The sequence below is a fragment of the Cygnus olor genome, chromosome 4, assembly GCF_009769625.2.
Source record: "Cygnus olor isolate bCygOlo1 chromosome 4, bCygOlo1.pri.v2, whole genome shotgun sequence".
NCBI lineage: Eukaryota > Metazoa > Chordata > Aves > Anseriformes > Anatidae > Cygnus > Cygnus olor.
In genome coordinates, this window is record NC_049172.1 from 39,910,388 (window position 1) to 39,924,501 (window position 14,114).

The window sequence follows — 14,114 nt, forward strand, 5'->3', positions numbered from 1 at the left end:
GAGGCAGTACTGGTCAGCAGTGGGGAGGATGACAGCTTCCACAGCGGCCTGCTCCTCCCACCGTGTGTAGCACTGATTCACCTTTTGGTATTAAAAAGAAAAATATAAGCTGATAAGCTATCCCCAGGCAGCGCTTTCATGCTACCCGAGACAGCCTCCGTGGCTGCAGAGATCCTTCAATAAGCTGTCAAGAGCTGGCGTCCCTGTGTAAAGAGCTGTTCGTCCCTATATCTCATTTTAGATTGATGTACGTGCCACTTTCATATCCTTCAGCTCTGCGTAACATTTGCCCTTTCATGTTCTCAGTTTAAGCCACTGGGAATTGAAAGCTATTTCAAAGCATAATTATAGCAATCTGCATATAAAAGGCTATATGTCCTACAGAGGATTCCACAGAAAAAAAGCAAACTCCTCGAAAGAAGGAAATTAGAAGTAAATCCCACAACTTAGATTCAGTAGTTAATACATTTTTCATCTGATGTGAACAGTCTGTGGATTTGTAAAGCCAATGGAAAATTGTCTAAACCACTGTACTGAATCAGTCTTCACCTATGAAATAATGTAGCTGTTACAAGGGGCCCACAGCTTCAAAGCTTGCTCTCTCCTCGTGTGCTATCCTGCACCTTATTGACCTAAAGGCATGCTGCAAGGCCCACTTGTTTAAGTGAGCTTTGAAGGGCTGGAGAGCTTCCCCACCTTCCTCCCTGTGGGCTGCTGCCAGCTCTTGAGGAAGGAGCGGTCTGTAGAAACATCACTTGCTAAAAACACCGTGAAAGAGATATAGAAGAGGCCTTTTAAATAGGTAAATCTATCAAGAGGTCTTCAGAAAAAAAAAAAAAAAAAATCTTCGCTATAAATTGATAATGAACTGCATAAAATTGTTTTGCTTTGACTGCATCATACTGCTCTGTTATACAGTAAGATTTGAGATACGGGAATTGTAGCCACAAATGTTATATATGCTGGCTCACAGAAAGCAGTTGATTCATAATATTCCTTACACTGAACATAGAGTATTAACCTCATCAAACTTCTTAAAATGCCTACAAATCATTAGAGTATTTTTAATTTACCTTACTTGCTTTACATACTTGGTTTAAAATCTCTCTGAAAAATATATTTTTTCTTCAATTTAAAGTTGAGCCTCATATAGTTAAAAGGACTTGAGGAAAATTATAATAAATTAAAATTTGAATATTTGCAACTTAATCGTGTACTTGTAACACTGCTTTTCTGGGATTATGTTTCAGAGGTGGTTTCCCTACCATACAGATTCATACTCTCTTCCTAGTTTTCCTGGGATTGTGTTTTCTGGGGTTATGTTTCAGAGGCGGTTTCTCTACCATATAGCTTTTCCTTCTCTCTCTTTCAAATTTTCCAGTCATCTTCCCCTCCAGCTTGTCATCATACTCTCTCTTTCATGCCACTCACTTTTTGGTTCTCCTTAAACTCAGTCTCCTTCCTCAGTTTCTTCTTTCTTCTTCATAAATTTAGACTGTATCTAGAGGTTGTTTTCGAAGTAGCATAAAGGCCCTGGGAAAACTACTCCAGATGAGCTTCCTTTATTCTCCCACAGCAACTTCTGCAAAAACAGCCACCCCTTTCACCTTTCTTTTCATGTTATGTAGGTAACATACTGCAGACAAAGACACTCTCTTTGTTTTTCTAAGAAGAGCTTGAAACACTGGTAGTTATTGGTTGTCTGAGAAAACCTTCCCAGAATGTTAAAACCAATATCATTATCATTAATTATATCAATAATTAGAGAATTTGCATCCAGGACGTTTAGAAATGCAGAGATGTATGATTTTTCTATAAAGCTATATTGTGAAGGGTCTGGACCTCAAGATTTCATTTTAATAATAGTGAGTTACAATAGTCAGGACTCTCAAAGATACTGGAACAGCTCAGGGAAATCAACACAAAAACAGGAAATATACAAGTACTGTTTCTGTATGTATAGGCTTTTATTAATAAAATGCATGTCTGTTACTGTTTTTCAACTTTGTTTATTCTTTTCTTTGAAAAAGATACTGCATGGATTTATAAATTGTAAGAAAGCTCTTTCAATATGGATTTAGCTCTGATTAAATTTTCTAGGCCAAACTATGGTAAAATTAATAACAATGATTGTTTACTTTTAAATAAACTTCAAAACATCCCCTTGATTATAAGCAAGTCTAGTGTGAGCATGTATTGGTAAACATGTATTACAAAAAATAAAATGCTGGCAAAAAGATTATGAGTAGAAAGAGAGCATTTCTCAGAAGTTCATGAGAGTCAGCACTCAGTCCTGATTAAAAGTGTTTTCTTGCTTGTTATTTGGAAATGCAATAATTTCCTTTTATTTTAAAATCCTGTATATTTTAGAAAATGAATAACTTCAGGCTTTTAGCAGAGAAGCATTGAAGCATATGGTAATCCCAGTCCCAAACACTAAAGTGTGCCTGTCTGTGCCAACTCTTAATTACCAGCTCATTAACACTCAGGTGTCAATTGCTGGTGGCAAAGGCAATACTCAGTTGGCCTGGTTTCTGTCATGCACAATGTAATTAAATTGACCTCCGCAAAAGGAGCCCAGTAGTTGCCTGATACCACTTGGACACCAATTGCTGCACTAATCACAATCGTGTAATTTAGTGAATCACACAGTGTAATGAGGGAAAGACTCTGGAGAGTACCAAATTGTACTTGCATATGTAATAATGACTTTAAGGACAATTAGGGAAATAATCGTTGCTCTGTTTTCTTCCAAGCTAATAATGAACTGCAGCAACTATTTGAGTTTTTGTTGTTGATTTAAAACTTTAGCTGCTGTCTACTATTTTAAAATAATTGTTAGCAGCAATTAAAATGTATAAAAATAAATAAATATTTTAGTACTAGTAAGAAAGCTCCAGCTTCGTTATTAATAGCCTCACAACAGGTTATAGTTTCAAGTACTACTGGCTGCCTAATTAGTATCTGAGACCTGTTTTGGATTGTGTGTCCCAAGAGAAAAGGACGATTAAATGTACTTCACTGCTCTCCAAAATGGGCCAGTGTGCAGCCAACCCACCTCACTGCGTCGTGCGCGCCTAGTGGCAATGTGAAGGAAACCCACCAGGCCCGTGGGTGGAGCGAGACCACTTCCAAGGCACAGGCTCTGGCACCTGAACATATCGTTCAGACATAATTACTCTTTTGACCAAAGTTTTAAAAATGCAGCTTTCTCTGCTCAGTGTACAGCCTCTGAAGAAGACTCTCTGCCTTGGGACTTAAGACAGAGCTCCTAGGCTTGAGCTTACTTTATGGATTTTTTGGCACTTAAACGAAGCATCAGAATTTGGAGCATAGTTATCTGTAGCTGCCTCTTGGCCAGGCAAGCAGCTCCAGCAGTTGTTTCAGGGCTGCTTCAATTTCAGCGCCCCCACGATAGTCTCCTCTCTTTCCCTGAGCTACTTACCACCTTACCTCTATATCCTAATTTGCTCACCTGATATCAGCATCTAATCTTGGATGGGATGGATTTGGGCTATAACATGAAAACCGCAGTTCAAACTTGTGAGCTTCCAAAAGGCCTGCTACACCTTAAAATCAGGGTTTCGTCTTCATTACTTCTGAAGGCTCTGAGTCCCCAGGCAGATCTCTGGATCTTACACAAGTACTGAAATTCTGGCCTGATATTTCTTTTGAGAAAAGCTGTAATATTCAACTTTTCTTCAACATCCCTGCTCATACTCTGCCAGCAGGCCATCTTTCCGACACACGTTGGATGGGTACTAACAAATTTCACTACTGTGTAGATTAGGTTCCTGCTTCTCAACGTTGGGTATTTTCCTTTTTTGGTCCTCTGTTTGAAACTCTTAAGATCTGCTCTTGACTCTCATAATTAAATTGTAAGATGAGTATGGTGAGGCCATCTTATATTAGTGTGTTTGTGCATTCCCTAATACAAGCACGTGGTGGTGATGTGAAGGAAACCCACCAGGTTTCCTTGGGGCAGGACTAAGTAAGGTCCCAGGTAAGGGCTCCGGCACCCAAATGATATGTCAGACACAATTAGTTATTTTGAGTAACCACAGGTGGCTATGAATGGGTCTCCTATGGGATCTTGTTTTACAGATGCTGATAGATAAATAAAAATCTGATATCCCAAACCAAGTATGAGCGAGAAAGGGTATTTTATCCATGTATTGATACACTGTATTGATATATTTTTGTTCATCAACAGATGACATACTTGCAATACGAAGCAGAATTCTTATGAAACATATAATCTTTTAACATATACATTTTAACATATAATACAAATGACAGGTATTTTGCATGGGGATATTGGATTATGTCAATGTATAACACAATGGTAAAGCTAAAGACTGAATTTAAAACTCTGCTATAGGTACTTTGCATATAATAAAACCCCATATCTTAGATTTTTCTTTTATGCTGATGATAGCAGTGGGATGTCTGAGCCCTGAGCATATGTATGATCAATTCAACTGTCATGGTGAGTGGTTAAAAAAACAGTGCCAAAGAGTGCAAGTCATCTGATGAATAGTTACTGAGCTGGGAGAAGAACAAAGATTCAAAAAAAAAAAAAAAAAGTAAAAACTTTAGCTCCTTGAGAATGATGTAAACAGATTTGCTGACAAGTTTATGCAAAGCATGCAGAAGGAGAAAGATAATTTCTAGAGATGTTACAAAATCTAAAGGAAAGATGAAAGCATTTTGTTGATGATGTGTTTATTAAAGATTGTGAATTCTGGAGAAGTGATCCATCTAACAAAGAGAAAGCAATGCTGTGCAGAGATTATGAACAAAAGGGAAGGATCTCTCTTGAAGAGTGACAGGCCATCAAGGAAAGACACTTTCTAGTCAAGTGCTAACAGCTGTAGCAGGTGAGACTCAACCGGTTGAAAGGTATCCAATCTGCAAACAAGAGGAATTCAATGCTATTTCATGCATAAATTTCTACCTGCAAAACAGTGCTCAGCATGGATTGCATAAATATGCAGCTAAGGAAGGAAGAAAAATTCACTGTACCTGCTCAGAAATTCTTAAAATCAGGCTTTGGAGATGCAGTATTAAAAAGTAAATGTGAAAGTATTTTCAGATTAAAAATACATTCAACAACTAATTTATTTTTGGTTGCAAGTTATGAAGGAACCTCTCCTCAGCCTAGGTAAGGACCAGCTGACAGTCCTGTAGGATCTGTCTGCTCTCTGGGGCTCTGCCTCCCCTGCTCATCCAAAGAAAGGGAACCACAAAGTGCCTTCATTGTGAAGCCCAAGTGAAGTGAGCTCACTGTGCTAAGGTGCAGGTGGCACAGTGCCACGGATATGACAGCTAGCTGTAACCTTCTCAGACTGCAAACTTTTGCTAATTGTAGTAACTATTGTACAGCATAAGAACATATAAACAAGCATAATAAAAACGCCTGACATTTAAAGGCATTTTCCGTTTGCTTTCTGAGAGGCAATGCACAATACAAATTTGTACAGAAGTACGGAGATATGTAAATAATGCTTATAAAGCACTTACCCCGCGCTCCTTTCACAACATTGTGAGTTACTCATTCATCACCTGTATTGTCTACAACACTCCATCTGTATTTCATATTGCTTTCCTCCCCTAAGGAATCAAGCTCTCATTTGTGTGTGTGTGTGTGTGTGCTTCCCCTCCAACACCGACTTTCCTACTCTTTTTGATCATGACAGCTGCTAGTGATTTAACATACAAATGGCAGCCAGAAAGCAGCAGGCCACAGAGTGTCATTTGTTATGCCATTTTGTATTTGACTCCAGACACTCCAAGGGGAATAAAGAGAAGGATGGTGCTGACATAATTCAAGGTGACAAGCAGATTCTTCTAACTTGAATGGGCTTCTTGTGATCTTCCATATTATTTAAGGGTTCAATGCTTTCTGAGATGTTGATCCTTTAGGTAAGCTATTTTCTCCTATTTGAGCTTCTCTATGTGAGTGAAAGTGCAGGGGGAATAGAACAGGGTGTTAAAATACAGAATCGATCCAGAGAGGGAATCTCCCCAGCAGCAAGGCAGAACAGCCACTGTTGTCCCCTTCTTTCTTCTTCAAAGACTCTAGGGGAACACCAGTCCTGGGAGCAGGATGGGAACAGGGAGAGATCTTCACTTCTAGCAATACTGCCTAGAGGCAATATAGTCTTAATATTATGCCATTTCTTTTCAACCAGTTTGAGTTCTGTATTGTAACTTCTGGAGGGACAACCCAGCATCTCACTTTTTAATTCAGTTTGCATTCATTGATTTTTTTATTTATATTCACTCAACTATAAAACTGTATCTCTAACTAGATGTTCGGTATTTTGATTAATGGGTCGGTTTACCTTTTTTACAATGGACCCAGCACAGCAAGATGTCCACCTGTAGTAGACTAGAATCACACAAATACACACTGGACTGAGAACCTACTTTTATTCTCCAATTATTTAGAATAAACTGGAGTTGAAGGAGGATTTTACCTGCGTACCGAAAAAAAAAAAAAAATTCTTCAAATAAATTTATTTTCATTTGTCTCCTACAGCTAAGAAATTATGTTACTTGTTCAAGCTACTGACAAGCCAAATTAAGTGTCTTGGGAGGAAGAGAAAACTGGGAAAAGGGAGAGACAGAACCATTATAGGTACAAGTTTTTTCTTTGCAAGAGCAGATCGAGACCAAGAAGAAAGAAAAAGGACCTTGAGGAACATTACTGACAACAAATGCACAGGAAATGTTTGATTTATTTGAAATAGCTATAATTCTGCAGCCTAAATACTCTAGTATTTTACAATAACACAGCAGCAAGGAAATAAAACTATCAAAATAAAACCCCATCTCAAAATTCCTTTTCCCACCCTCTTTGGAGTATCTCTTTTACAACAGAGGCATGTTGTGCCTGGCAGCAGAACAGTCTGTAAGAACAGGTTGGATAAGCATGTATTGGTAATGGGATTGCAGGAGAATTGGGAGCAACGGTCTCTCACTGTCTGTGCACAGAGGGGCTGAGGGCTGGGACATTGGCCCCTGGTGCAGGTCAGCATCAGGCCTGAAGTGAGGGGAACTGGGATCAGACACAGCCCTGGGACGTCTGAGGCCATCAGAGTAGTTCCAGAGAGTTGGAGGGGTGAAAAAATCCTCTTTTTATACCAGCAGTTCCATAAACCTCATTTATTTTATTTTATTTTATTTTATTTTATTTTATTTTATTTTATTTTATTTTATTTTATTTTATTTTATTTTATTCTTAAGTTTATGTTTATGTTTATATATATATATATATATATATATATATATATATCCAGTTTATAATGTCCAGATACTTAGGCCAGGGAAACACTGAAGAAGAAGTGTTGTTTCCCAGCTTAACTGATACAGTAATTCTGTTGACCTCTATAGGATGACTTAGGAAAGATTTACCTTCTGGGAATATATCCAACTGTCCAGAATCTCTGAACTTTTCAACATCCGCCAGGTAAATACCAGCTAAGTTCTTCCCAGTAATGTCTTCTGTTAGTATCAGATTTTTAGACTGCCCTTACCACCATTATGCCTTGTGTATTTTCCAATAAAACATTCATCTACATGACTAACATGTCAGATGTGGTTTGCTCTCTTGCCCTCTCCCTTAGGCAAGAGGTCAAGCTTTCTAGTGGTTCTGTAATGTGCCTAGCATCACTCTGCATGCCAGCTACAAATACATATTGAGCAGAATAAAAAATTGTATAAAATATTAAGTACTCATTGGAGAGCAAGCAAATGAGTCTATATTTAATGAGTGATAATCTGTAGAAGGTGCCACATATGCCTAGTTCTTGCACCAAGAAAAGTTGCTTTTGTAAAATGGAAAAGCAAAATGGGAGATAATACATTAGAAACTCTTCTAAGTTGGATTATCTGAGACAGAGGGAAATGAATACAGATTTCTCATATCCTGAAAAAATACTGAAGTCATGTCACCTGCTCTGGAAATCTTAGGTACCTAGTCTTTAACATCATGGGTTTTCTGAAGGATCCTAATTTTAGGTATTCTGGGAAGACATATATTGAACAGAAAACTGCCAGAGGAAGAAGTGCTGATGGAGGCCCTTTTTATACCATACTGATGATAGTATTCACCCATGATGTTGGCCCCCAAGGACAAATGCTTCTTTTACATGATGGGATCTAGACCCAATTTTCTTTTCCCAGCCCTCCCTAATCGTCAAATCCAGAAGGATTTAGGTTCTGAGTGGAAAGATGAAGAGCTCTTCATTGCTCTCTTTGAAGCTGTCCCATTTGCAAAGAATAATTACATATTCTTTTGACAGAGAGACCAAGGGCACCAAATTGCATATTGCTCTCTAGACTGCTAGTTAGCTCATTAACCTGCATGTGGGGAGATCTCAGTGTTGTAGCACCCATGCGGGCTTACATTATTTTATATTATAATCACTGTTGGTGGTGGGTTTTCTTATTATTTTGATTTAGGAACTAGGTTCTATTCCCGCCTCTGCAATAAACTGCATTATGAAATTTCTCAGTTATGCTTCAGTAAAATAAGGATAGTGATACAGGCATCTGTTGTAACACTGGAGTATATTTTGCTTACTAATAAAGGATATAAAGCACACAGAACAGCAGTCAATAGAAATCTAACTTTGAAATTAATGTTTTTTCAACTTCCAGCTATGCATACATTTTCCACTGCTAAAGGTTATTTTTTGGATGAGAAAAGTAAGACAGATTTTTGTTTTTATATTTCCTAAAGTTTTGGATCTGTGCACATTAGCAGCGCGTTCAGTGAGTTTGTAGATTTCACTCTGCAAACGAAGAATTAAAAACCTGACGAGTCTGCGTGCGAATGGTGCTTTCCAGCTTACTCCACATAGAATGGAAACAGGAAAGAAATTTCCTCAGCCCAGTAAAACACCGTACAGATTTCCAATACTTTCTGTTATGACTTTTCATACCTTTATTGCTGAACAGTGGAGGTCTGGAAATGAGTTAGGTAAAAAGGAAAATGGTAAATTTCCTGCTATTTCCTAGTGTAAGTGCTACTTCTTGGATCAGATTTACTACATAAAATGAAATAAACCTGAGACTGAAACACAAGACCTGACAACAGCAATTCAAAAAGCAAATTTAAACACAGCAAGCTTAATGTAAGTTTCTATATGCTTCTCTGACCTCTATCCCCCTCATTGGGCCTGATCCCAACCCCTGCCCCCAGGCCCCAGCTCATCCCTGTCCCCCAGGAGGTGCCCGGTGCTGGGGGCTGGCCCCCCGCTGCCCCCTGGCAATAGTGTAAGAAAGACTATGATATATCACCTGCAGCTATTTTTAAACTCAGCTGTGACTGTTTTAATTTAGATGTGTACACGGAGTATCAAGGAGCTGTTTTTTGTTGCTTATTTTTTTAATTTTATTTTTGAACAGATTTTTTTTTCCAGAAGCTCAGTGAGGTTTAATTATATCAATACAAGGTATACTGCATTTTCTCCCTAGACTGTATTAATTAACTATCTTCTAGTTCCAGCACTCACTCTCTGGCTTCTTTCTTTGTTGCCAGTCAGAATATAAATCAAACCAAGCCTCTAACAAAAATTGAATAGCTGTGAGCTCCAAGGGCATCATTTAGCCTCATCTTCAGGGGTTTGAGCAGGATAATGTTTGCTTGCATTCATCATTTTTTTTGCAGATAGCATAAGCCACAACAAATATATTGCTCTCATGGTGAAATCTTTCTCTTTCATGATATTTATGTTCCTGAACAAAGCACTATTTAAGTACCAATTAATGTCATCTGTGAGACTAGGAAAAGCTGAGCACTCTCTGTCTTCTTCATGGTGGAACAGTCCCACACCACTGGTCTTCTGTCAGCATCCCGTAAAGTTCCTGCTCTAAATTAATCTGATACATATGTAAAATAGCTGTAGTGATGGAGGTGGAATTAATATTTAGTTTTGACATCAGGGTTCATATAGCTCTTTTTTTTTTTTTTTTTTTTTCTGTTTTATTCTCATTGAACAGGAATACCCCCACCTGTCCACACACGGAGACCCTCCAGTAGGCTATGTCTATACCCCAAGTAAAAGTGAGACCAGAAAAGTTGATAGGAAACATCTTTCAGTCTAGGCCTGAAAGGAGATGATGTGATTAGGAAATTTGTTACCTTCCAAAGCAAAACTTTTGGAAACATTACTTGTTGGGGTTGGTATTTTCTTTGCTTGCTTTGTTCACATTTTCAACCACCAGGTTTGGCGGTGTGAGAATACTCTGGTTCAATGAATTTTTAATTCTTTGTCCATTTGCATTTTAAAAACATGAATATATCTTTTCAGGACTGCATTTTTGTTTCGGTCTTCTCAGGAAATTTGAACAGAGATGTCATTTAATATATTTCATTATTTTGCTTTAAGATAAAATCACTAGAACGATGTCTGTTTTAAACTGACATATAGCAACATCCAAATTTCAGAACTTGATTGCACAGCTTCTTAAAAGCAGAGCTAGTGAAGTTTCCCATTTTTTTTGGTGTCAAATAATTTTATTGCAAGCTGTTCTTGCTTAAAAATGCATGTGCATAATGAAAGAAATGAGAACTTCCTTTTGCTCTCCTTCAAATCACTGCGGCTTGGACCATTGCCTTTAATGGAATTAGGCTCTGATGCATATAAAATACAGTTCAGTTTTGCAACCTGAATGTTTGAATCCAAGGCTTCTAAAACTTAAGGTTGTTATGGTTACATTCACTTTATCATGTTCTCATAAGGCATTGTTATACAATACATTACTCTTCGTTCTTAGTGCAACTCAAAGATGAGTTATCCAAAATATGCTTTTAAGCTGATCATGAGGCGAACTTTAATCTTTGAAATGCACGTATTTGGAAGCATACTGTTTCATTAATTGCTTGGCTTAACTGAATTTTCCCTACTGTATAATATAATATAAAATATAAATAAATATTCTAATACATATTCACCTTTTTGTCTTCATCTCTCTTCGGTAAGATTGGTAAACATTATCTGAACCCTGTTTGCCATTTTTGGTATCTTCAGAATGACTACAGTGGTTAACATCCAGAGGACATTTTAATCAGTGCTGACACAGAGAACGAGAAAGTTTTAGCACAGTATGTTTCATCTTGACTCAGCAAGATTTCCAGCACTCACATTTACACATTTTTGACAGGATGCTTCCTAAATGAAGCATTTGCCTTCTGGAGAACTACACCCACATAGACTTCATTTTTCCTGATGTCTCAGCCAACATACAATATCATGAACTTTATTAACAAATTCAACTTCAAAAACAGTTTCAATTCAAGAAAGCTGTCCAAGTTAGTTCTTGCTCATTTCTTACATATGAGGATATCTACAAAAACACATATGCTCAGCAATGGATTTTAATGGATGTGTGTATTTGTTTGTATATATGTATCCATTTCATATCAAGACAGATTAGCAGATTAGAGACAAAAAAAGTGAAGGAGTTCTTTAAGACAAATTTGAGCTCTGATTGTAGGGATCAGTGCAATGGACTTAATTGTTTCAGAATTTCCCATAGCATAACATAATAATAAAGTCTTACTGGCTGCCTTTTACTTTACTTCAAATAGAATGAACAACCTTCTGTTCTTCGTAGAGATCTGATGCTAATGCTTTGCAATCAAATTGCTATGACTAAATGCATATCAAAGATGCTCATTTTGGCCCCTACACCTTTGTACAGATTTTAATTAAAAAGTCCCAATGCCATAGAACTCAAGACTTGAACAAGGAACAATGGCAGGATATGATCAGCTTTCTCCATACAAGACATATAAATATTTAACAGCCTTGCAAAATTGCAATGACAATTTATCAGCCTAGGAAGACTATCTATTTATCCACCTTTTACCCTGAGGAATGATAGTACTTTAAAGGAAAAAAAAAAAAAAAAAAAGTCTACTATGAGCAGGTAAAATTTTTAAAGTCAAATGCTGAATTGTATGTTTGATTGTGGGTATAATGCATGAAGAGGGGGCTGAATTCAAATACTGAATACAAAACTCCATTCTACACTAAGGGACAAGTCTAATTTTCTAATATCATAAATGTGTTTCTACCTTTCTCTTTGCATTTACTGATAAGAGTTTACTCCTGTAAGAAAAAAATCCAGTGGCAATTTACCAGATTTTGAACTATCATTATATATACACACACATACTCCCCCAACACACACATATATAGTGACTATAATGCAGGAAGCATAATCTTTACAAATCATATATATCTGTGCACTGTCATTCCACTTAGTTTTGCAACAATACTGTTGAAAAATCACTACACCTTGTTCAAATCAGCTGAGAATATATTATTGGAAATACTTTTTTTATGTTTATTTTTCTCTTAGTAGGCAGTTTAGTAAAAACCTACACTAAATACCCCAAATTTTATTTCAAGTAGTGAAATATTTTAGTATTTCTCAGTTTTGGAATAATCAGTCTGGAAGAAACTAAAGACTGGTTTGGAAGAAATTGAACAGGCAAGTTGCTTAGATATCCATTGCTACATATCTAAACCAGGAATTCAAAATAAAACAAAACAAAGCATATCTGATTTAATTTTGTTTTCCTTTATAAAACACTGTCCTGTGCTGAAACTCTAATTTACGACAAAGGAAGTTCATCACACAGACAGCTTGTTCTATTATGTTCATAAATTTTATGCAAATTTAGACATTAAATATTGCTTCTGATACCTAACTGAAGGATAGACCGTCCTTATTCCTACAGCTGTGTACAGATAACATCATCCGAAGCTCAGTATGCCCTACTAGGAAAATTATGGAATGACAGGACTGAGAAGCTAGTCGATGCCTTTTCTTTGAGGCAAGTTTAAGTACACTTACATCATCCCTGACAGGTATTTTTTGAAATATTCATGAAATCCTTTAATGAAAGCAGTTTCAGAACCTTCCCTATTTCAGCTTATGGATATAGATATTCCTCTGTAATATTCAATCTAAATATTTTCCCACTAGTTCAGTTTGCTTTTTGTCCGATATGCAAATCAGAGTCCTTAGACATTTGTATCACATACGCTTCAAGGAAGAGGCAAATACAAAAGGCTAATGTTTAAAGGCATTTACATACCTATCATTGCAGATAGGCACCTAGTAGCATGACAGATGAAATACATGGAGATGCTGAATGATTCAATTTCAGTGGGAAGTGGCTAGATGCATCAGGTATCTTCCCCACTAAAACATATAATTGGGGAAGAGATTGAACCTCTCCTGACATACACACTTCTCAGAACTTCTCTTGGGACACGACAGCTAAGTACTGTTTTCTAATATGGCCTAAACCTCATGTCATCAAATGTTACCATACTGAAATTCACAGTGATCTAGGGAAATCAGCAAAAGTCTAAATATTTCAGGAGCCCAGGATGTAGTACTTCAAAACTTTCTGTTCCTCAGCAGTTCTGTATCCTATCATTATTCCCTCTGAGACTCTCCCAATGAAGTCAGAAGGATGTCCGTGTATACATGGACCAAAGTCTCTATTATCTAACATAAATCAAAAAAGAAAATAAAAGAAAAAAAAAAAGAGACATGTAAAGATGTGTATATTACATACATAGTTCACTGAAGGAGTTCAGTTATGGAAATGAATGACATGGTTTTATATGGTTAAGTCTTTCAGAAAAAAATGTATGCAAACGTGAAGGCAGTTTTATCAAACAAAAATACTTCACTGACTATGAAAAAGAAAACAAAATATTTTTTTCCTTCCCAAAGACTGAAAATAAACATTACAGTATACGTCTACAATTGAAGAGATACTTGGAAATAAGGAAAACACAGTTCCATGGAGGAAAAAGACTTGCTTTTAAAGCAGAAGCAACAATTTAACAGGCTTTAAGTGAAAGATATGTCAAAAAAATCATTGCTGTTCTTCATAAAACTAACAAGGCATGTAGGTGACTAAAAGCCCCACTACCTACAGCTAGAGAAACATTCCACTGTTATTGTTTTCTCAAATCAATAGCCATTCTTGGCACTTGTTTGTATGTGTGTTTTCTATGACATATACGTTTTTAAAAGGATCCCCAAAATAGTTTATAGTTATAAAAATGTGCTAG

General features: G+C 36.9%; 1 protein-coding gene across 1 annotated transcript in view; it reads right to left on the minus strand.

Moving 5' to 3' along the window:
• Positions 1-8,180: 8,180 nt before the first annotated feature.
• Positions 8,181-14,114, minus strand: part of PCDH10 (protocadherin 10) — a 39,686-nt gene continuing 33,752 nt past the window's right edge. Inside the window, exon 5 of the mRNA XM_040556010.1 lies at positions 8,181-13,227. Within this exon, the coding sequence (XP_040411944.1) occupies positions 13,124-13,227 (104 nt within the window). The 3' untranslated portion in view covers positions 8,181-13,123. The remainder of the gene's footprint in view (positions 13,228-14,114) is intronic.